Raw genomic sequence first — 25,360 nt, 5'->3', positions numbered from 1 at the left:
TGGTGGAGTTACTTAATTTTATGTGTAAAATAAATTCCTACAAGGAGAAATGCATTGACTCACCTTTAAGGGAATCTGCACAGTGTTGTGCAGGTTGAGTGATTAGAACTGGGTCAGAGCAAGGCTTTATGGGATCAGCCCTCCATGGAAAACATTGTTCTCACCTTTACCTGAACAATTAGTTTTTCTGCATTTAACAAAATTTACACTAACAAACATTTATAGTTTCAAGGTTATGTGCCAACAGTCTTTGGAATTATGAAAACAAACTTTCATTTTACAGAAAAGCTCTGTGCTCTTCTTCACATATAGATTTGAGTAAACTTAACTTCACAATTTCAAGGTATAGAATATACTAGCATACAGGTTTAGCTTAAATTTTCTAATTGCTAGATTTTTTTAATCTATCAAGACAAATGTTAATTTTTAATGAAATGTTTGAAATTCTTAACAACGCTTTCTTCGAATCTCTCAGGGCGCCTGCTAAATTGCTTGTCAACTCTGGTTTTATTTTATTATTTTAATTTGAACAAAGCTGGGTCAAAGACATTTAGAGTTTATAATAATTTATTCCCACCTAAATAAATAAAGAGTATTTATATTTAGCTAGAATAAAGTATGACTAAAAAGGTCAGCTAGTGAATTTCCCTACTTTTTTCCAGAGTAATAAAAAAATTGTCCTCAATCCCAAGAATTATATCATGTTCTTTCCTCTCTGGCATTTAAGTCAATATAAAAATGTCTCTTGGAGTCATTTCTGTGGGGGACTTTAAAACAAGTAAAACACATGGTGTCCTCACAAGGCTTGTAGTCTGGTGAGAGAAACAAGATTGACACTTGAAACAGATTTTACCAAACATTTGCTTAAGTATAAAATGAGAAGTACAAGCAATAATTGTGAAGCACCTGCTTTGCATAGTTTATTTTGCGCATTGTAGAGGCTTGAGTGATTGGGATATTTGGGGGAAGTACGTGGGACTAGAACTGCACTCTGAATAAAGTGTGGAATTTGAACTGATTAGTGGTTAAGATAATTCTGGATGGGAGGGAAAAAAGCCTGGCACAGTAAGTTAGGGGCAGGATGCATTAGGAAGCAGATCAGAGTCGGGTTTGTTTTGTAATCAGAGTGTCCTATAGTCTTTATCTGAGCATTTCTCATTTCTCTGAGTCTTATCTTCGCAGTGGATTGTCTTTGGTTATAACTCCTTTTTTTCCCTAATGGAGAATCTCCATAACCAATGGTCTGTTCTGTCCTACCATTCAGTCTCTGATGGTATGGCATTGGGAAGGTTCTGTGGGAATATGCTCATAAATAATGATAACCATCTTTTACCCAGTGCCTTTGAGGTACTTGTATCAGTCAAGATAGGCTGGGTTATGCTGCAATAACAAATGTCCTCAAAATTTCAGTGGATTAAGTAATAAACCTTTATATCTTGCTAATGCTACATCCAGTGGGGGTTAGGAGTGGGAGAAGATCTCAGCTTCTTGCAGTCATTCAAGGACTAAGGCTGACCTTGTGCCCACTGAGACATACCATTGCCATTTATCAGAAAGGCCTGAATCCTTTCCCCTGTCACATTCTAATGCTCGTTTTAAACTCATTGATGTCTCATCATCCATGACATTTTCAGAGCCACTGGTGAACGCTTTAGTGTGTTCTCTATCATATATATAAAGAAGTTCGTAAATGTATCAGTGCAAGACAGCTATTGTGGTTTTTACCTGGGAATCCCTTCTGAAGTTGCTATTGGGCATGTAATATCTATATTAAAAGGAAAATTATGTATGGAAAAGATAAAACCCCGAGGCCTGGGTGGGAGGGATCATCGTGTAGCAGAACAAGTATGGGACTTACAGCCTGGAGGTCTGGGTCTGAGACACATCCTTGCCTCCTCCCACCTGTGTGACTCTGGTATGTCATTTCACCCCTCTGAGCTTCATTTTCTTCAATTCTAATATAAAGGAGTTGGCAGATTATCCATATGTTTTCTTTGAATACAGTGATTCTCTACAGATACAAAATAAGTAAATTTAAAGCTAGTTTGTCTTCTGGGTACTATCGCCTGTTTGCTTTTTAAGTCCTTCCATGTGGGAAGAGGGAAGTTTGTTTTTCTTTAATGCAATGAATGTTAGTCCCCCTTTCTCATACAATTCAGAAATGTGGTCAACATTTTTATCAGCTTGGATCTACTGTGTTTATTTGCGCTATTTGTCCCCTTTACTTTTGTTCTTTCCTGTCTAAAATGAGGGGAGAAGACTGGGCCAGGGTCAGCTGCCACTTTGGCAGCTTCACTTCTAACTCTGGAGATTGTCACTTTCGCTCATGAAAGAAGTCTGAGTCCAGAGAGTTACACTGCAGCAAACCCAATAATAACCGACCTCCGAAAAGGTCTGCTTCTTTCAGCAATGCTTCACGTTCCTGAAAAGGGCCGCTTAGTGATAAAGAGGGCAGATCTTTACTTCCATTGAGGTTGGAGGCTTAAGTGCTTTTGGTTCCAGAGCTGTCTGGCCAGCTCTCTGCCTTATTTTACACTGCTGGCAGCTTCCCACAGACAAAAAAGAAACATTTATTGGGCTGCTTCTACTTGTCAGGCACTGTAACTCACAGTGCATTCAGGCAGAAAATGTTCTATAAATACAGAATCATGGGAGGAATGTCCTAGAACCAGTCTTATCTCTAATTGCCAGTAGGATTCACTCAGGCTACCAAATACTCTATCACAATCCAAAGGACCAGAGAATATATAGAAGTATAAAATATGGACAATATGAAAATGATGAAAAGTTCGTTAATGGTGAATACATACTTAAAACTGAGAAATACATGCATGTGTATATACATCATTGTATGCAGCCATTTTTAGAACTGAATGTTTTCCCTGTAAAACTGCTCAGCAACACCGAGCTTGACCATTGACAGGCTTTCTGCTGGACGTTGTGCCACAGATGCTCACCAGAGGCTCTAAGGCTGGGAGGCCCATGAAGGACAACTGCACGGATGTGCGCAGCAGCCTCGGTCACAGTGAGAGAGCCCTTGCGGAGACTTGTGGTTTGGCATAAAATTTTAGAGAATAAATCGAGAGCTGAGTGTTTATTCCTCCCTATCCTTTGTCTTTCTCTCTTTTATTTAATCCTTCCTAAAAGTTATCAGGACCTGCTTGAGTTATAGTGCATTTGATTTGATTTCTGGCCCCTTGCCTCCCAGCCTACACTCTGTAATGATGAAGAGATGGCAGGTGGATGGGGAAAGGATTCAGATGCTGCTCTGGATTTGGGTTTCAGCATGAGCACTGTCTGCTGCCAAAGACATTTAGCAGATGGACTTGGGGAGGTGGGGCCTGCCCTTAACAGGGAAGGAACCTTAGGGTAAGAGGCCCCCTGTGGGTTGGGCTGGCTCTGCCCTTTCCTACCCAGCCATTTTGACTCTGGCCCACTAGCAGGTCAGTCAGAAGATTAATAGAGACTCAGTTCTTTTTGTTGTTATTATCTCTAGTTTTCAGTAGTTTTATTATCACATTTATACGCATAGATTTCTTTGAATTTTCTGTTTGGGATTTGCTCACATTCTTAAATCTTTAGGTTTATGCCTATTGTCAAATTTGGAAATCTTTTGGCCATTATATGTTTAAATGTGTTTTTCTGCACTGATTTTTTTTTTCTCTTCCTCCTCTGGGATTCCAATGACTGCATACTAGAGACACTGAGACTCTTAATTTTTTCCCCCCAAATCATTTTTTCTCTCTGTTGTTCAGATTAGATACTTTCTATTGACCCGTCTTCATGTTCACTGACTCTTCGTGTCATATCTATTTGGATATTGAGCCCACCCACTGAGATTTTTATTCTGGTTATTGTATTTTTCAGTTCTAAAAGTTTCATTTGGCTTTTATACCTCCTAGTTCTTTGATGAGACTTCCTATCTTTCCATTGGTTTCAAGAGTGTATGCTCTTACTTCTTGGAGTATTTTTCAAATTGCTGTTTTTAAGATTTTTCAGATAATTCCAACATCCGTGTCATGTCTGTATTGGTATCTGTTGATTGTCTTTTCCCCACACTAATTGGGATTTTCCTGAGTCTTCATCTTGGTTTCATTTTCAATAGTTTTGGATCATATCCTGGACATTTTGAGTATTATATTATGGGATTATGAGTTGTGTTTCCATACTATACATAAAGTTGATATATGTCTTTTAACAGGCAAATTGACCTGGTTCGGTTCATGCCTCAAGTTCTATGGATTGTGATGTCAGTATCGGTTCTGTTTGCAATGTTTTGCAACTCCATCCCACATTCATGCCACCCAGTGATTGATTGGTCTGGCACCTGGGTAAAGGTCTGTCTATTAGCTCGGTTCTCAAAGCCTTTGAAATATTAATGAGGATCATATTATTGAGCTCAGGACTTCAGAAACCACGTTGTGGGGTTCCTTTCCTTCTCTGCAATTTTCTCAGTATTATCTGGTTCCCTGCATTTTCTGAACCTTTGGCTAGAAAGATTGGGCTTTAGTTTCCCCATGCTTTGTCACACACTCCCCTCGACTGTGCCCAAGTCCAAGGCCAAGCTTTGGGAGCAAGTGGACAGAAAATACTCATGGGGGTTCACCTTGCCCTCTTGAGCTTCAAATTGGAGAGGAAATTTCCCTTTCCTCAGAGTTTTAGGTACTTATGGCTGCTGTTGTGACTTCCATTACTGTAATGGGACTGCTTAGGAGTTGGGATGAAAGCATAAAGAAAAAGAAAAAGAAAGGAGAGGAAAAGATGGGGGCATTTTCCCCACTCTCTTAGTATTAGAAGACCCCTCCCCTCCTATAGCCTGAACAAGAGGGCTTCTGCTGGAGCTCCCAGTCTGTGCCAATGCCTGTGTCCTTGTGAGTCTGCCTTGTGTAGGGGCAGGAGGTGGGATACCATAAGAAAATGACAATGGCGACTTCACTGCCAGTTGAGTGGTTTTCTGAATCTAGTCTTTTCCCCCAATGTGCCTGCTAGTTTTCACTTTTCAGATTCTTCAAATAATTACTCCTCGTATTCTGTCCAGGTTTTATTGCTACATCCAGTGGGAGACACAGGGTGGGGGTGTGCTTACCCATCCTACCCAGAGCTGAAACTGAGATTCTTTATTTGTTAAATGAAATTTGTGCATGGGGAACCTGAAGTTTAAACAAAATGTGTAACTGATCCTTGCTTTTTTTTGAAGCCGGCTGACTCTGAGGAAAAGGCTAATTGTATGAGAATGCCTAGGGGAAGGCATGTGAGCTGCCACCCCAGAGACTCTCTAGTACCGGTCACACTTGAACAGAGACCTAAGAACCATGATGATCTAAGGGTCTCCCAGAAAGGTAGTGGCTGATGCTCACAAACCCTTAGCTGTGGCCGGATTCATGTTCTGTCCAGGCACTATTTTATGCCTCCTCCTCCCCTAACAACTGGCACAAATTCCCTTCTTTTTCTAGAAAGGAATAAACAATTTTTTTCAATCATTGTTTCCTGCCCACTAACAGATGCTTTTAATTATCACAAAATTGCAACAAAATTTCAAAATAAATATATTTTGCTTATTTTGAGATTGTTCCTCCAAGAAGCTTAGGCATTCCCAACATCAACACATCAACCTATGCTCAGTGTATCGTTTAGTTTGAGTCAAGAACTCACAACCTTATTCTTTCTTATGGGCACAACCATAATGTCGAGGATCAGTTGTTAGCCATCTCTCCCAACAGAAATTACTGGTTCTTAACCTTTTCAGGAGCTTACTAAATGTAGGAATCTGCAGGTGGGAATATTAAAACTTTATAAAAATATCACAAACACTCTACCAATTAGCTATCACAATAAAGAAACTGATCATTTCAATCACTCATCATACTGTTTCATCCCTGAAGAACTGTGGTACTGAAAACTCAGAGGAACAGATCATTAGAAGCCTTCTTTGGCTTATTTTATATTTGTTTTTACAAAAAAAGAAAAAAGATGCTCGTGTAAAACTTGCTTGTATAACTGGTGGTCATACTGTTCTTAGTTTGACAGTTTCTGCGTGGGCTATGTGAGGTCATTCAAGGGTGTGCAGGAAACTGCCTGTGAAGAAGAAATCTGTTATTCCAAATTTCAAGACAAAGCAATCTTTTGCAGAAGGCAGTATCGATGGCTCTCTTTTCTAGTTCATGGGTGGGCCTGCTTTTTTTCTATAATTTTTTAATGCAACCAGTTTTGTTTAGAGTTTATGGTCTTGAATTAATATATTTCTACTAGAGGCCTGTGCCCTCTCGCAATCTGGGACCCCTCGGGGGATGTCAGAGAGCCGGTTTTGGCCTGATCCTTGCAGGCCAGGCTGAGGGACCCCACTGGTGCACAAATCCGTGCAGGATCAGGTCCGGAAAGGGACTATGGGAGGGCTCCATGGCGTATCCTGCCCATCTCACCCAGCCCCAATTAGCCCAGCCCCAGCAGCAAGCTAACCTACCAATAGGAGCATCTGCCCCCTGGTGGTCAGTGAGCATCAGAGCTACTGGTCGAACGGTCAAATGATCAGACACTTAGCATATTAGGTTTTTATTATATAGCATTATGTGCATAAATGTAGGCTGGGAGTCAAAAGAATATTTTTAAAGATTGCTCTCTTTTTCATGTTATCTTTAAATAGTAAATTCTTAGAATTCATTTTCTTTCGTTTGAAATAATTTTCTTTTTTTGAGAAACACATTTAATGCTGATATCATAAATTACAAAAATATCTGAAGGCCTCATGGTTCTACTTCTTGCATTCTTTTAGAGCCAAGTCCATTATCTCTATGCACTGGCTTGGACTGACTCAGTGATCACTTTTTACCCTTTGGGAAACAGAATCTCAGATGTCTGCAAAATAGCCCCATACAACACAAATTAGTAGAATCTTTTGCTGTCCTTAATTTTTGGAAAATTTCCTATGTAATCAAAACATTTGCCCCTCATTAGAAGAAGCCAGCTCACTTTTCAATGCATATTTCCTGGAGAAAGTGCCAAATAAAGCCTTCACAAACAAAAGATGGGGAGGGGGGGGAGGGGGCGGAGTCCCTTTCCTCAGAAATCTGGGACCCAGTCTTCCTTGAGATGCTGGTTCATGCTGGGAGAGTGGCTCCCTGTATGAGTGGAATAGGGGGCAGGATCAGGGACTGGAAATGAGTCCATCTCTGCAGGGGCTCATGAACATGGCGGCTTCTGGGTGGTAACTCATTGTATATGCTGCATTTGACATTTGAGCTCAGGCCTGCTGGGGACAGACAGACCAGCCCCAAATTACAGTACCTTTAGCCACCTTCTGCTTAAGCTGCCCCTTTGCCACCTGAAGAAGAAGTAGAGGCACAGACAGGACTGCAAATCCCCTACCTTCCAGGAGTGATGGGGGTAGCATTGCTCTGGCCATTTGGTATTTGGAGCACATGGACAATAGTGTACCTGTGTTTAGAAAATTATTTGGGATAAAATTGTTAACAACGGAGTTAGAGTGTTGGACCTCAGTTCTTGAGTGTGGCTAAGAAAGAATTCGAAGCCAAGAACTCAAACATAAGAAATGTATGTAGGAAGTCACAGAGGTAGTAGAAGTGAGCCAGGGGGGCTACATGGACTCAGGAAACAAGTTACAGAGCAAAAGAAGGACCCTTGGAGCTTAGGAAGAAGAAAGCAAAGATACGGCCCCTGAGGGAAGAAGAGGGGGTAAGGTGGGGGTGTGCTCCATAGCGCTCCCCTGAAGAAGGAAAGAAGTGTAGGCATGCTTGAAAGAGAGAGAGAGAGAGAGAGAGAGAGAGAGAGAGAGAGAGAGAGAGAGAGAGCGCACTGGGGTCCTTTATCTTAAGAATTTTGATCTTCCAAAGGTGGGGATTTTAGGGGAGATCTCAGGGGAGGATCTCAATTGAATATTCATCAGATTTCCATGTGTGACTCTTCACAGTGGTGGTCTTTACTGATTGGTTGGTACTAGGGGAGGAGGTCATTAGTCATTACATCTGGTTTTGATATCAGCCATGGCATCCCTTTATCTGATTTTGCTGCTTGTTTTGGGCCTGGAGCTGAAACACAACTGAAATCTAGATGTTATCTCTAGTTTGACCAAAACTCTGTCTCTGTGGTCAATAGACCCAAGGCTTTGTTCCTAAGATTATTTGATGCTGACCAGAACCTCATTATCCTGAGGGCTTAATGCTTGAGGAAGTGGTTGTGCAAGGTTTTATATGGGAGTCTTATGAGGCTAATCTCTAGCCCCCTTGTTTCTCCTGTAAAAGGGTCTAAACAGAATGACTAGTGATATGAAGGGTCAGGGGGTCTAAGCCACATGACCAGCGACATTCTAGGGGAGGAAAGGTTATATCCTGTGATTAAGGTCCTAGACTATTAATACTTGTTTTTACAGTTTTGCCCATTGCTAGGCACCTGAGATTTTCTGCCCTGGTGATATTCTGTACCTGGCCTATTTTTCCTGTTCTGTTCATGCCTGTCAAACTGCCTACTCTAACAAAATCATAAAGATAAAGTTTTTAAAAGAAAAGTATTTTTTTTTGTCTTGTTCTATTAAACACAGGCCATTGATGTTTTAAGATGCTCAGAAAATTTTGTTTGTGGGATTTTTTTGAAGGACAAATATTGATGTGTGTGCTAAGAATTAAGACAAATGATAATTGAAAGAGATGATAAAAGCTAGTGGTTTCCTTGGGGGAAATAATCACAAATTACTGTCAGACTGATTCCAATAAGAACATTATGTGAAATGTTTTTTAAACAGCTCAACCAAAGCAGTAAGGCAGAAACTTCCGAGGGCATCTCTTTGCTGTGTGTTTCCATTATATTCCCAGCTGAGGTCTTCCAACTTAAGTTATTCACTGTTCCAGCTACAGTGTCGTGGCCAGCACTCAGTTGGAAATGAGAAATATCAGATTGCAAGAAGGATACTATTTGTGACTCCTCGCGGCAACTCCATAGGTTTACCATATTGGTTCACCATAGGATGCTGTGCAGGAGAACTTCCATTGACCTCTCAAGGTCCACTCTGTTACCCTGCTCTTCCTGTTCTGCACCCTGGGGACTGACCCATGTAGACCAACTCCAGCCTTCCTCTTCTCTGCCTTCCTGTTGGGTTTGACAGTTGGGGTGGGTATGTAATAGGATTGGATGTGATAGGATTGGCTATGTTCCTCTATTTTCCTCTATTAAGTGCCTTCTCCATATAGTTTCCCTCTCTGGGTTCCCAAAATTCCTCCCCCTCCTTGCTCTTACGGTTTATAAGGGCTCTCTGTTGCTACCTGCCACAAATATTATTGCATTGTTCCTTCTTGGTGTCCTTAAATCCTGCCTGCACCTTTGTAAAGAGTCTATTAAGTTCTTCTCAATTAATCTGTCTCTTTTGCCTTATTCCAAAAAGGAAACACTCTCTTCTAGACCACTCTGCCTCCAAATTATAATCAAATAGAGCAGGGGTCGGAGAACGACAGCCTTGTGGGCCAAGTCCAGCCTGCTGCCCGTTTCTGTAAACGGAGTTTTTTGGAAACAGCCATGAGCACTTGTTGACTTACTAAGGCTGCTTTTGAGCTACATCCGGAGATGAGGAGTTGCAACAGAAACTGTACGGCCTGCAAAAGTCTAAACCCTGATTTAGAGGAAAACCATAATGGGTGAACTTTATCATTTTCATCAAGAGGCTCCGGGGCCAAGGGGCACTTGGGAGCAGGCCCGCAGCAATGCCATGGGAATCTTTAAACCCCAGGCCTCACCAGGCTGGCCCCAGGGTGTTGGGCTGCTGTGCGGACAGCAGTGGCAACCTGGGAAGTCACTCTTGGTCATTTTATGCAAAAAGAATGCGACCAAGCAAAACTAGGAGGCATTTGTATTTAAACGTGCTTATCATTTATGATTTCATAATTAAATAATTTCCTGCAAAGAATAGCTCTCCCAAGCGTTTCAGCATTCCCCTATCAAAGTCATTTTGTACATATTCACCTCCCACACCAGACTGTGAGCATCTCCTGGGGGGAGTTGAGATTTTATTCACATCGGTGTTGGCCAGTGACTGACGTGCTTTGACCAAATGATAATCAACATCTAATTCAGAAAAAGGAGAAGGAGGCATGGGGGGTGGGGGTGGGATTTCCTGGCCCATCCCCTATATCCCAATAAAAACAAATTCATAAGAAAGAAAATAGGTGGGGTAGAAGACATTAACTAGGAAGGTATATGAGCCAATGTTCTCAGACTCTCTCTGAACAAGCACAGCTATAAGAAAATGCTGCTTTTCAAGAAAAGGTGCCCCTCAGGGCAAACTGAGTACATAGTTTGCAGGGCCTAGTGCAAAATGAAAATGCAGGCCCCTTGTTCAAAAATTAAGAATTTCAAGAGGGTGTCAGCAGCGCTTGAAGCCAAGCATGAGCCTCTAAGACTAGGCAGGTTGCATGCCCACGACACCGGCTTTGCCTTAAGGATTCCTGAGAAAGAGTCAGCCAGTGGGAAATCGGTGAAGGCCCTTTAAGGACTGCAGGGTGCTCAGCCACTATGAGGCAGAGCAGACCTGTCTGGACAGTAACACTGTGGACCCCAGGGACTCCATGCAATGAGTCAGCAATGCCTAACCTGGAACAAGCCTTTATCACTTACAAAGAATTTGCATTTATCTCAGACCCTCATTCCAGAGTGTACTCCTCTTCCCCAAGCCCACACACCTGCCTTCACCCTGACTAACCTGCTTGCTCCCCCACTTCTTGCTTTTAGTTTAACCCCAACCTAGATGGCTAGGAGCAACAAACCACATCTGCACTAAAGCATCTCAGGCCTAACCTGTTTAGATGTTTCTTTTTTGGATGATAGGCAGTTCCTGCCATAATACCTGTTTAGTCTGTTCAGGCTGCCATAACCAAATGCCACAGTCTGGGTGGTTTTATGTACAACAGAAATGTATTGCTCACAGTTCTGGAGGCTGGCAGCCCAAGACCAGCGTGCCACCACGGTTCAGTTCAGGGCTGTACTGCCTACTTCTGGCTGTGTCCTCACATGGTGGAAGCAGCTGGGAGCGCTATAGGGCCTCTTTTATAAGAGCACTAATCCCATTCATGAGGGCCCCACCCTCATGACCTAACCACATCCCACAGGCCCCATCGCATTGAGCATTAGGATTTCAACTAATAAATTGGGGGTGAGGAAGGCACAAACATTCAGACCATAACAGTACCTAACTGGAGAACAATGCATATACATGGATGGTCTCTATATCTTGTCCCCAGAACCCTCCCTGCCTCCTTCCTCACCATAAAAGGGATTTGAAGGAACCATCCCAAGCGCTCTGCCCTCTGTGCCAAGACACCCAAGGTCTTTCCTGACACTAGACATGCACCCAGCCCACAGCTGAGCCTCTCCAGCCCTCCACCCTTTCCCGCACACCTTACTCACCCCTTGGAAGTGAGCCTCCAGGAAGTTTCCAGGTGTTAAGAACCATAGGAGGTGAACTTGGAACTCTAGCAAGGACTCATGACTATCGCTTCCTGTTGACTGGAGGGGTCCCCATTTTTGTTTCTTCTAGACCATTGCCTTCCCCCAGCCCTTCATCTACCCCACCACGCTACAAAAGGGATCTTAGGGTTCATTTCTAGCCACTCTGCTCCAGGAGCTCCACCTGTTCTCTGCTAAAAGGTGTGGCCGCCTCACAGTGTTAGAAGGCTACCCTTCCAGCCCTGCTGGTGACCCCTCCTCGCCCACATGTCCAAGGTCCCGGAGGCCAGGAGGTCTGGAACACTGGGTGGCGCCACTGAGCCTCCCTGCTGCCCCCCTCTGTCTCCCTGTGCAGGGGAAGGTGCCAAAATGCAAGATTTCAGGCATTATGGTGCTGAGACAACAAAACTCGCCCACAGGGAGGCACATATCTCGGAAGCACTAAGCTTTGGAAACCAGGGGAGTGTTTCTTCTGAATGGGATCAGCCTGGGTAATGCAAAGCTGCCGCTGAGAGAGCCCAATGGGGTCAAGGGGAGTTGGCTTTGATCAGAAGAGTCAGCGTCCCAGGGGGACGTCTTTGCAATCTCTGCTCAGCCTGCTAGCTAGGCTTTCTCAGGCCTCATTTGTCTCCCTGGGACTGATGTGGTCTCACTGACAGCAGCTCTCAACCAGCTCCCTGCCCCCTGCGTGCAGGCGGGCTTGCTCTGCAGGCCGCTGGTTTTGGTTTTACGTGAAGGAGGAGCAGCCTTGTGCCTCCTCTCATACTCTAATTCTTTCCTGCCCACCCCCAAACTCCTCCTCCTCACACACCAACCTCTGTTGTCTCTCTCGCAGGGTTCCAGATGGCACATAGACCTGCAGCCTTGGGCAGGCCCTGCTCAGTCCCTGGATGAAGAAGCCTCGAGGTTCCTGAGATATATCAGCACCACCCAGGTTGTGTTTCATGCGCCAGGGGGTTTGGAGATGATGCAAAAGATACTGATTGCCCCTTTTGAGGAAGGATTTGTCGGTGAGGGGTGGGGAGGTTTCCAACGACTCCTGATGGGGACTTGAGAGGGACATGGTTTCTGGGGCGTCGCTGCTTGCGTGTATCCACTCTCTTAGAGGTAGATAAGGGTGCCTTCTGTGCCCGTCAGCATCCTCTCCCTTCCAGGAGCATTGCCGTCCTGACACATTTTCATGATTCATCCTGATGTGTTGTAAGGATCCACTTTAGAAAATGGCTTTGGAAAACCACTTGAAGAGACAGATGTGCGCCCGTGAGTAGGCAGTCGAGTCTGTCACAAGACAAAACCCTCATCCGGAGGAGGTTCAAGCTTCGTCTTCTATCTGGGGGAATCCGCCTGCTTGCTTTTCTGCCACAGACGCTGGGCAGACAGGGATGTGCCAGGCCAGAGAGCAGAGCGACTCCCCCAGGCAGTCCAAGGAGAAGCTTATGAATCCAGAGGCTTTCTGTTCTCTGGGGCCCTTTGAATCATTACCTAGCACTGGCCTGTGTTCGTGACTTAACACGTTGTGGCAGCTCCCGCCCAGCTCGGCAGGCTGAGTCGGTGCCCCGAGCAGGCAGAGAGATCGTCCATTAAGGAGAGTCTGTGATTCTTGACACATTAATCAGGAGGTTCCATTCTCAAGTAGCCTGATCCTGGGGAGAGAGGCAGAAGAGGAAATGGAGGCCAGAGGGGAAACGTCGCCCTGAATTGAGAGGTGCTAGTAAATTAACAACTCAGGCTGTCTGAGAGGCGCAGGCCCACTCAGCAAGCCTCACTGGCTGCTGGGGTGGCACTGGGGACCCCTGTTCTTTGATGTCCCTTCAACCCATTGGCTCTTGGCATTCCACTCCTCCTCCCAGACCTCATGGCAGCAAAGCCCATTTTTCATCCACAGGAGAGAATGTACTCCTAGATCCGTAGAAGGCTAATTTAGAGGTAGAAGAAAGTCTCATTTCTCATAGCATGCAGTCAATCAGGAATTTTAATATTTGTCACCTAGACATGGAAGTAAAAGCGTGTTGAATTAATCATGAGGAAGGGGATGACAAATTGGTCCCTGTGCTTTACATAGTTTTTATCTTATTCTGCTGCTACAGATGAATTTGGTGGCCTCACACAGACTTAATTAAAATACTGAAGTTGTAATTTTATGGTTTGGTTTTACGTGAAGAATAAGAAGCTGGACTTCTTTTTTTTTTTTTTTTTAAATATATTTCATTGATTTTTTACAGAGAGGAAGGGAGAGAGATAGAGAGTCAGAAACATCGATGAGAGAGAAACATCGATCAGCCGCCTCCTGCACATCTCCTACTGGGGATATGCCCACAACCAAGGTACATGCCCTTGACCGGAATCGAACCCGGGACCCTTTAGTCCGCAGGCCGACGCTCTATCCACTGAGCCAAACCGGTTTCGGCAGAAGCTGGACTTCTTTACTGTGACTTTTAAGAAGCCCTTAAAGGCCCCCGAGAAAAGGGAGAGATGTGAAACTTATGAGTTGAATTTGAGAACGATGGGCTCCACCCCCCCCCCCCCAAAAAAAAAAAAAAATGGACCAAGTGAAAGCCTCTACATTCCATTTCGTGCGTCCTGCAGGTTAATGTTCTATAACTTCTAAAAGACGTATTTACTTAGAAGAGGCTCTTGAGGCATGAAAGGGTCATCTCAAGCCTCTCTTGGATCTTTCCCATGACTTACAGGCTGAGAGGAGAAAAATTCTAAAAGAATAAAATAAAAGCATGCTACTGTGTGCTCTGATGTTGTGGCCCTGGGCAATTTATTTTGCTTCTCTGTGTCTCTCACTGTTCTGATCTTGAAAAGGAAGAGTACTAAATTGTTTCTCAGGTCCCGCTCAGTCCTGTGACCTGTACTGTGCTGAGAGTAGTGTAGGATTGTGTGTTTTTGGGATTTTTCTTTTGAGCACCTACTATTGTGCCAGGAACTGTGCTAGGCCCTGGGGATATAACACGAGCTTCAAGAGGCTAACAAACTAGTTGGAAAGGCAGAGAAATGGACATACAATGCTTATTCAGCTTGGTGAGTACAATGATAGAATTTTGGTTGATGAAGCTCATTAGGAGGATTTTTGTCCTCCAGAAAGAATAAGATAAAGTTCCAGAACTCAGAATGGTTTTGTGATCAGGAGTCACTTTATCCAGATGAAAGCCTGTGCTTTTATGTACTTCCAGGTCATTTGGAACCCAGTAGGTGGGAGCTCATCAGAGATGACACTAATTCATGCTTAAATAGAATCTTTTGCTCTCCAGGGCTCTCTCCCCCTTTCTATGCAATGCAGAGCTCTTTGGGTGCTTTTGGGGCTATGCTTCATTTAGGATTCATTTTGAAAATGAAAATTTATAAAACTGGCAGAATATTAGAGTCACTCGTACCTAAAATTTCCAGTTAGCAGAAGTGAGTCATAATGGGCAAGGAAAAGAAATTAAGCCTCTGAAGGTACTAAAGCAAATTCCACCCCCGTCCTCTCTGCTGCTGTTTAAAATAAAAAAAATTATTTCCCTCAAATCTGTGTTCAAACTTGTACAGCAAGGCCCAGCATTTGATGTGTTCATCATGGATTTATTCTTTTCTCAATTCAGTGGGTGTTTGTTGAGCTCCTGCTTTGTGGCTGGCACTGTGCTGGACACAGGCTGGGATGCCGAACCTGAATTAGATGCTCACACTGGTAAGCAGGCAGGGTGCAGGAGAGCTGTGTGTTCTCCAGCAGGGTAAATGGTGGGTGACGCTTCCCCAGGCTAAGGGAGCTGAGGAACAGGAGCCCTGTTCGTGGCGCAGGGTGGCGCCGGACTCTGAGGAGATGGTGCTCCTGCTCTTGCATTGGGGCGACTCTGGGGGCATGACTGGGGCCCTGCATTTTGAATGCAGCACCTGAGGATGTGGTGTGTGGGTAGAGTGTAGGGAACGTCAAGCTCCAGCTCATAAGGTGTTGTTTTCTAATGTGAAAGACCACGGTTACATCTCTGAGTTTTGCAGTTGATGATACACTAATGGTTAAATCACAAACACAGAGCTTGGTTCTAAGGGAGGGCTCCAGATCTAGCTTTTGATGGCAACCCCCAAACCATATGCCTCCAGGAAGCATGCTGTGCAGCACAGAATTAATCTAAGCAACAATTGCTGGTTAAAAAAAATAAAATGCGTTTTAAACTCTTATCTATCTATCTATCTATCTATCTATCTATCTATCTAATCATCCACCCTTCTACCTATTTTTTTGAGAATAACATTAGAACCTAGATTCTGGAGAGAGACTTTAGAACTTCATAACAATATGCTTTTATGCTTACTATTACACACACGCACATGCACACACACACAAATTGGGATAAAAGCAAGAAAAACACAACCCTTTCCTTGAGATTTTACCTTTCAAAATAGTGGTATTACATAAACACACAGTTGGTCAGTGAAGTGATTCTTGCCAAAAGTCCACACATTTTAAGGGCTCCCTTCGCCAGGTTCCACTTGTGGATTGGCAGAAAGGCTATTCAAGCTTCTTCAGTACAACAGAAAATAAAAATAAATTATATTCCTTTAAGTTAAATAACTAAAAAGCATTTTAGAAAACATTTTTCTCCCTGGAGTCTATTTTTCTTTATCTATACCTAATTTGCTTTTATATGGCAAAATTATAAGGGGAATTAGAAGAGGAGGGGGGAGGAAGAGAGAGAGAGAGAGAGAGAGAGAGAGAGAGAGAGAGAGAGAGAGAGAACACATAATTACTGGAGTTGAAGTTTAAGAGTTACTGCCCTCACTTATTTGCTTGCAAGAGGGTTTATGGAAGCCCTGGCCATAAATCTTAACAAGGAAGTTTGAAAAATCCATATTTAATTAATTTTTAGGAGCTGAATTTTACTTTAGTTGTTTTCAGAAGCTAAAGTCTATCAATGAGATGGTTATTAAGTGGTTAAAATGGAAGAGCTGTGTTTTATTTTTGAACTAGGAGAGAAAAGGGGAACATTAGCAAAGAGATTGAAGGGAAAAGAATGCCTTTCCAATAGGGATCTATCTGTGCAAGATGAAGTCTGTGGAAGAAGAAGAAATGCTTAAAGTGTCCTTTTTAATAGAATAAAACTGTACTTCCAATGTTGGCAAAGGAGGAGCAGCTGAACCCCAAAGCCCTGACTCTTGACCCTCAATACTTACCCGACTCTTGGAGGCCTCTGGCTGATTGCCGGCCCTGCCTCTCTGGCCTCGTTAGGGGTGGGGTTGGAGGGGCTGCTGATTTCAGGTGAAAGCTCAGGCCTAAGAGTAGCCTCTTCTCTTGATGTGCTAAAGCACAGGAGGCCGGCTGAACATTTCATCGGGGCGTTACAACGGGCGCAGTAGACCACTGGCGTAAGAATCACCTGGCGAACTTGTGAAGCTGCATGCGTCAGCCGCAAAGACGCTGATCTGACAGATCTGGAGTGGCACCCAGGAATCTGCATTTTGAAGTACCTCCCAGGTCCATCAGAATGTAGGGGGACCACACCTTGAGGAACACTGTGGGGAAGGCCAGGCTTAGGCTCTAATGCTGTTAGGAGGGAATTATGAGTAAGAACGATGAGCATCCCTATCCTAATCTGCTATGATGGCCGTTTGCAGGGAGGGGTCCACACAAGGACAGCAGCAGATGGGCGTCACCGTGGCACTTTAATAAACATCCCCCAGGAAGCCGCCCTGGAGCCAGTGGCTCAGCTCTGAGGACCAGGTGTGCCTTGGGGGCCCTCCCAACTGCCCTGGCCTAACTAACTGCAGCAGGAGGCAGGGTATGGACAGAGTGCCCGTGGAGGTGCTGATGTTTAAGGCACAGTGACTTGCCCACTAGTAAAAACAGGCCCAGTGAACACACAGCTCTGACTAATTAGATTAGCAGCTTCTCCATTGGTGGGTGGGTGGAGACTAGCAGGTGGGCAGGCAGAGGCATAGTTTCCATTTATCTGTGAGAGAATAATAGGAATAAATTACACAAAGTAATATGTTGCCACACTCAGTTAATTAATGTATCCTAGTTGCTTGGGAGAAAATTCAATTCCATTTATTATTTTTCCCCCTTTAAACAGTGGTTGTAGACAGAGATACTGGGTTGAGGGAAAATAATATAAATATACTAGAGGCCCGGTGCACAAAATTTATGCACAGGTAGGGTCCCTAGGCCTGGCTGGTGATCAGGGCCAATTGGGGCCTTCCTCCTGGCTGCCAGCAGGGCCTCCCTTCCCCAGCTGCCAGCTGCTGGACAGGGACTTCCTTCATTCCTCACTGCCCCCTGGTAGTCAGTGCATATCATAGCAAGCGATCGAACTCCTGGTCTCCCAGTCGAACTCCTGAGGGGACAATTTGCATATTAGGTATATATATACATACACACACACACACACACACACACACACACACACACACACACATATATATATATATATATATATATATAGAGAGAGAGAGAGAGAGAGAGAGAGAGAGTAATATGCAAATTAACCATCACTCCACGACAAAGATGGCTGTGCCCATAGTGACTGGGGTGGGGCAACACAAGCCCAGCATCCATGCCCTGGCCACGCAGAGGGGCTTCTGGCCAGAGGCCTGGGCGGGGGATGCTGGGCTCGCCTTGCCCCTGGTGACATGAGCCCAATGTTTGTGCCCTGGCTGTGCAGAGGGAGGGGAGGGGCCCCGGCCTCGTGGAGGGAGGGGAGGGGCCTTGGGCCATAGGCGGGGGGGCGAGGGAGGTTGGCATCATTGCAGGTCGGGCTAAGGGACCCCTCAACTGTGCAAGAATTTTGTGTGCACCGGGCCTCTAGTGTGTGTGTATGTGTGTATATATATATATATATATATATATATATATATATATATATAGTTTCACTTGTTAAGCTTCCCTCTAATGTCCAAATCCTAGCAGAAGACTCTGTCATAGTCACTGATAGTGCTAGGGTGATTTTACCAGGCCAGCCCTAGACTACAGCAGTAAGGGAGATGCTGTATTAGTTGAATAGGTGCCACATTATAAACTCCTCTCAGATTAAAATTTTGCAAACAATGGTTAAATTAAAGGATTGGAAAGCCTAGAATATCTCCTTAAGAGGAAAATTGTTTGCTGTGTTGTTTTCCAATGAATCAAAGCACTGAACATCAAAACACCTTTTGCATCTGGAGTGGTCTGCTGTCTGGGATGTGGCAGCGAGAGCCTGAGATTCTCGGGACATCACGATGACTATGAGAGTTTGAGGGATTAAAGGGAAGTGCTCTTGCTCAGCAAGGTGAACACCTTGGCCAGTCTTGTCTTCTTTGGTTCCAGCAGCCTCTGCCATGCACACTGTGTCAGCCTCAAACAATAGTCCTTAGAAAGATATTTACTACTTCATGTGCATTTGAAATTAGAGACTTGCTTCTGCTTGATTTAGATGCCAGTTCCCTTTGGTTTTCTTCTCTAATATTGGCAGGCGGGTTAAGAGAAGTGCTTTGGGTAGCTCAGGGAGAGCCTCCTTCCTGGATGGGGCCCTTGCTCTTCTCCCCCAGGAGGAAGCTCATGAAAAGAGTGTGTTACAAAGCGAACTGTCCTCTGAGTGTGGACTAGGATTAATTTTCCATGACCCCTGATCAGCTGTTAGCCTTGGGTAACACATGCTACCTATCTGAACCCTGGTGGCCCCACCTTATCTGCCTGAGATAAGGAATCAATAATCTTGTATCCTCCTGAGACCCAGGCCTGTGGGCATATCCCTAGTAGGAACGCTGTGGGTAACCGACTCTGTGTTTTCGGAGCCCTGTTCTCCATGTCCGGAATGTCCTCGTGGTCTCAGCTTCTGCTCATCCTCCAAGGCTGACACAACTCTGTGAAGCCTTTCCTTACCCCTCCTCCCTGCCATCATTGTTCCTGACTTGCTCTCCCCTGTGTGCTCTGTGCATACGGCTATCGCAGCTCGTAACGTCCCTTCCAACCTGCCTATAGTCTCCACGAGGTTATTCATAACCTGGTACTAGGAGTTCCTCTGAACATGTTACAGCAGCCTGTGCTTCCCCGGGGAAGGGCCTATCTAGCAGTGGAGAAGGACAGAACTCTCCCGCTATGGTTTTCAGGGACCAGGGAAGCAGTAAGTGCCTACCTGCCATTTATCATCCAACGCTTTAAATTATTCACATTGATTTCCAATCCCTACAGATTGCATGTGATCACGTGAGTACAGACAGCCTGGCTACAGACTCCAGCTCTGCTAAGCAGCCCTGGTCGGTTTGTCTTGATGACAGGTTTGGCTTAGCTCATCAAATCCGCAACAAGCAGTGCCGTCTCTACTCTTTAGGGTGAGTACATTTTACAGCAGAAGAGAACAAAAACACTCCTGCAGGCGGCCGAGGTCTTTCCAGCGACACGTAGTTATGAATGGGTGCCGTGGGTGGCAGGTGCTCTGCTTTGCCTCCTGCCGTCGTCCAGACTCTCTGTCTGTGATGTAACTGTGGGTCCTTGCAGTTCACCCGAATTGGTCGGGGCCACTTTCTCATTCTGCAGGGAGTGAGTTGGCAACTTCAGTTTTCAGCATAATGATGATCCTCTTGGTGAAGTCAATGATGTCCAGCGAGAATTAGGGCATCCTTATTGTAAAGAGAGAGAAAAATATTAAGAGTGCACCTAGGGAAGAGGAAGAACAGTGAGGCTGTGAGACATTTTAGGCACAGTATGATGAGTGGCCCAAGGCAAATGGCCACGATTGGACTTGGATGTTTTGCACCCATGATAAATCTGGGCATCTTTTTCCATTAAAAAAGAAAGAAAGAAAAGGAACTTCGTATGAAACCACAGATTTTGTCAAAACTGTGGGAAATATTGATACTCAGTTACTCAGGCTGAAAATGACCTAAATGCACAAATTGATTTAGAGAGCCTTTTGAAAAAGGGTGAACATAAAGCAATGAAACTGTTTCACCAAGTACACCAGTAGTCATTAAACAGTCCTGAACTTACAAATGGTGTATGCCCAGAAAAGGCAGGAGAGAGTTATTTTTGTTTGGAGCACCCTGTCCATAGACTCTTTGTGGAAGCCATGCAGTTAGGTCCTCAGGCAAGACCCCTGAGGTCCTTCACAGAAGCTCCGGGGACCCCAACAAGTGTCATAGGCTTGTTCCTCACCAATAGGTTTCATCACCGCTAAGATTTATGCTCAGGCCCATGAGTGACAGCTGCGCACCAGCATCCTAGATGGTAAGCGTTAGGGGCAGACATTTGGGTGATGTGGAGGCCTACCCACAGGTGCTGATGCCTGGAGGATACCACCGCTCGTAAAACTTCACCAAAACGAGAATTCTTAGGTATAGTCATCGTGGATTTAAAAACAACAACAAATGTTTCAAATAAGAGTTTCAGGATAATAGAAACATTCTTCTGTGGGTTAAATGAAGAGTATCAGTGGAACTTGATAAGAGCAAGCACTCAGTATATACAGGGTGTCCCCCCAAAATGTAGACACACTTTGAATACAATGATAAAGGCAGTGTTTATTTAAACGTATTTCCTTTTCATTTGACAGCTATCAGCTGTTAAAGTGTGCACACATTTTTGGGGACACCCTGTATTTGTTACATAAATGGTTGCTGAGGTAAGGAGACTAAGGAGGGAAGCTGGCTATGCTGTGATTTAAACTTGGAGGCTTGAAGATTAGGAAATAAATTGCTCAGCCAGTTGATTAGAGCTCTTTTGCTGGGAGCCCAGCAGCTCTGCTTCAAGATTGTAGGAAGAATGGGAAGTTGTGACAGGAGAGTTTATTTTATATCATATTAAAAATGTATGAAAGTAGGCCATAAAAATAATTGCATAGTACCACATGCAAATTGGAGATCTCAGCTTGGTCTTATTTTCTTGCTCCAAATTGCTTTTTATATGTTGCTTAATATTTTACACCCCGGAATAATTTTATTTAAAGCATATAACTGAGTAAAATGAAACTGGGAAAGCTGTTTTTGGAGAAATTTTTTAAATTCCTTCTTGCTTTCCTCATACTTCAGTGCCATGAGATAAAGATGGTTCTGCTGTAAGATATCTCTGATTATTACATGGAAAAAGGTAGTTTCTTATTTTCATTTAAATGTTCACTATTCAAAATCAACTTTGTAAAGAGCAGATAAGAACAGTTGAATTCCCCTGGAAATAGAAATGAATAGATTATGAGGGCCAATATTTGATTCAAAACCTGAAGATGCTTAATTGAAAACTGGAAGCTAAAGAAATCATTTCTTATGCCCTGAATAAGGATGCTCTGGATTGTGGATGTATAGATGCTGATCACAGTTATAGGACTGAGGGTCCAGGCAAGCATCCCCCTTCCTCAGGTGAATCGCTTGCTCGGGGGACGGGTCAGTAGCCGCTGACAGCATCTCAGTCGATGCTGAAGGAAGAAAGAAACAGGGCAGAGTGGTGCTCCTGAAATGAGGTGCCGGGGTTCCCAGCGTTGGGAGTGGGGACAGTTGTGAGATAGGTGGGGAGGGCGGGTGGATCATATGGCCCCTGCATCCAGGCAGCATGTACTCCCAGCCCCAGGGCCGTGGCGGCAGCAACACCTTGCCACTGCTGTGCCAGTCATTTCCATCCTAATGGAGGACGATGGGTGCAGCTGCAACTGAGAGTTACCTTCCTGAGTGAGGAAGGAAGGGATCTGAGGACCTGAGCCTCAGAGGACAAAGGCTGACTGCCCCGCCTCTTGGTCTGTTTCCTGCCTTTCCCGCGACCCCAAGAACTGGAGCAGGTATCATCTCCACCTTTCTCTGAAGTTTCTTTACTAGGAACCAAAGCTTTTTATTTTACATAAAGGACTTTTTTTTTTTTTTTTTCTGGGAAAGTGTACTCTGTATGAAGGTCAGTTGAAAATTAAAGTCAGATCCTTTTCAGTTTTGAAATGGGTAGAATACACCAATTAAGACAGGAAAAGCACTGATAAGGAACGTTATGTTATGGAGAAGGGACTGAGAAATGAGAGGCTGTGGGTTCAGATGATAATATCATCTCCCGTAGAACTTGGGACGCGTCAGCCCTGCAAGTCCTCCTGTGTGTAGGGTAGAGGGTGATGGTGGGAGCTGGGAGCGGGGAGGGGGGCGTGGGGGGGGGGCGGTTAAGGGAGGTAGCGAGAGTGAACTGAGGAAAATCACCTATTTCATCCTTCATGTGAAAGATTGAATTTCAGGGGTAGGAGTGTGAGTGGAAGTGAAAACTTGAGATGGGATCATCTACAGGCAAATGTTTTTCATCTTTTCTTTAGTTTTTTGGGGGAGGGGGTTGAAGATATTAATTTGGTTTTAAGACAATTCTCAGCATTAGACAGAAGAAGATTTGATAGATGACACACGGTTAAGCAACAAGAGCAATATTTTATACAGAAAATCTGGGGCTTCGGTTGCCATGAGCACGTCAAGAGCAATGACTGATCTCCAGAGCCAGACATTTTCATCTTATACTAGTGTAATTAACACAGGAGCTCACAGCATGTACGAACGAGAAATCAGAAAACCGTGGACACAAGGAAACTTCTTAAATAATTATCACCCCCATGAAATTTTAATATCATAGGTTTATTATGATCTGTATACATATATATATATATATATATATATATATATATTATCTATAATAATAATAATAATATGCAAATCGACTGAATGACCAAATAGCAGAATGGCCGTCAGGACAACCTTCTGGATGACCACGCTATGACACGCACTGGTGCCAGGCCAGCCAAGGCAGGTGTGATGCGATTGGTTGGGGGGCTCTGCCATCGCCCCATGATCACCCTGCAGAGAGAGGCCCAGGCCCCTCTGCACCGTGATCAATCGCGGAGCCCCAGGTGGGTGGGCGGGGCCTCACTCTGGTGGGCGATCTATCCTGGGGCTCCAAAGAGGGAGGCCCAGGCTACCTGGCTGGTGGTGCTGTGGCAGGTGTGTGGGTCCAGCCAGCGATCGCCCCACAGAGGGAGCCCCAGGCCAAGCAATGGCACCCATGCCTATCGCCCTCAGAGGGAGGCGACCGGTGGCGGGGAAGGGGGGGCAGCATTGCACAGATGGCAAGCAGTGGCAGCGGCAGAGGTGGGGGCAGGGCCAGCTGCTGACAGCCGGGGAAAGGAAAGTCCAGATAGGCCCTGATCACTGGCCAGGCCTAGGGACCCTACCCGAGGGGTCCCGGATTGTGAGAGGGTTCAGACAGCCTGAGGGACACCCTCCCCTCCCCACCACCCCCGCACAAATTTTGTGCACTGGGCCTCTAGTATTATCCTATCTAATAATAGACAAACATGGTAATTAAACGTACATCCGACACACTTCCCATTGGCTAATCAGGGCGATATGCAAATTAACTGCCAACCAAGATGGCGGCCGGAAGCCAGGCAGCTGAAGCGAACAGGAGGCTTGCTTGCTCCAGTGATGGAGGAAGCCAAGGTTCCCTGCCTGCCGCCACCCAGCTCTGAGCTGCACTCTAAGCAACTATGTTGCAATTATAGAAGCTAAACAAGGCCCAGAAACCTGCTTTCAGACAGCTGGGCCTCAGAGCTGGAGTTGCAACAGTGTTTCAATTATAGAAGCTAAACAAAGCCCAGATACCTGCTTTTAGCAGCCAAGGTCTCAGAGCTAGAGCCGAGCCTCAGAGCTAAAGCTGGCTCTCAGCTCCAGTGACAGCCATAGAAGGTAAATAAATCCCAGAATAATAATAAAAAAAAAGACAAAAAGGAGAGGTTGGGAGCTTCAGTCACCTGCCAGCTTGAAAACGGCCCTCAGCCCCTCACCCAGACTGGCCAGGCACCCCAGTGGGGACCCCCACCCTGAAGGGGGTGTGACCAGCTGCAAACAGCCATCATCCCCTCATCCAGGCTGGCCAGGCACCCCAGTGGGGACCCCCACCCTGATCCGGGACACCCTTCAGGGCAAACCGTCTGGCCCCCACCCGTGCACCAGGCCTCTATCCTATATAGTAACAGGGTACTATGCAAACTGACCCTAACAGCAGAGGGACTGGGAATGACTGGTCACTATGACACACACTGACCACCAGGAGGCAGACGCTCAATGCAGGAGCTGCCCTCTGGTGGTCAGGGTGCTCTCACATGGGAGGATCTCTGCTCAGCCACAAGCCAGGCTGATGGCTGCCAGTACAGCGTTGGTGGTGGGAGCCTCTCCTGCCTCCTCAGCAGCGCTAAGGATGTCCGACTGCAGTTTAGGCCTGCTCCCCGCTGGCAAGTGGACATCCCCTGAGGGCTGCCGGGCTGCCAGAGGGATGTCTGATTGCCATCTTAGGCCCAATCCCCCGGGGAGCGGGCCTAAGCCAGCAGGTGGTCATCCCCTGAGGGGTCCCAGACTGCGAGAGGGCACAGGCCGGGCTGAGGGACCCCTCCTCCCCCCTGAGTGCACAAATTTTTGTGCACTGGGCCTCTAGTATAATATATATATATCTGTGCTTTATATGTAAAAAGAGGAAGATGTTTTGAGCCCCAAGAATCAATTTTTGCCCCCTTAAGGGTGAGATAATCTCTGTTGAGAATATATGTAAAAAAATGTTGACATTTTTATGCAATGTTATTTAATAAAAATGAATACTTATAAAATATTTTTTATCCACTATTCAGTGTCATTAATGCTTTGGAAAACCTATTTCCTTCCAGTAGTTGGCAGTTTATAGATCTAATTATAATCATTTCAATAATTATGTAATAGATCACCTAATTATCTATATCAAGATAGATAATCATTTGCCCAGATTCTCTGGTTCATGCTGGCATGAAAAATGGACTCCTGAAACTGAAACTCTTGGGGAAAATGCTAATTGTCATACTTTTTTAACCCTTTTGCCCTTAATGGGGTGGGTTAAAGACTTTCCCTACAGTTGCTCCGATTTTATTTTTGAAGTTTTTTTCAACAGCTTTGTTGAGATATAATCCACATACCACACAGTTTACTCATTTAA

The 25,360-nt window shown here is 45.0% G+C and overlaps 1 protein-coding gene across 1 annotated transcript in view; it reads left to right on the top strand.

The window, feature by feature from the left end:
• The window catches only part of METTL24 (methyltransferase like 24), a gene marked incomplete at its 5' end in the record, with an annotated part of 79,900 nt that overhangs the window by 18,764 nt on the left and 35,776 nt on the right, over positions 1 to 25,360 (top strand). The window contains 2 exons of the mRNA XM_081094805.1: positions 12,278 to 12,376; positions 19,589 to 19,728. Coding sequence (XP_080950931.1) covers positions 12,278 to 12,376; positions 19,589 to 19,728 — 239 coding nt within the window. The remainder of the gene's footprint in view (positions 1 to 12,277; positions 12,377 to 19,588; positions 19,729 to 25,360) is intronic.

This window comes from Myotis nattereri (genome assembly GCF_964212035.1).
Source record: "Myotis nattereri genome assembly, chromosome: 6".
Classification (NCBI taxonomy): domain Eukaryota; kingdom Metazoa; phylum Chordata; class Mammalia; order Chiroptera; family Vespertilionidae; genus Myotis; species Myotis nattereri.
This window is presented reverse-complemented; position numbering and strand designations above follow the sequence as displayed.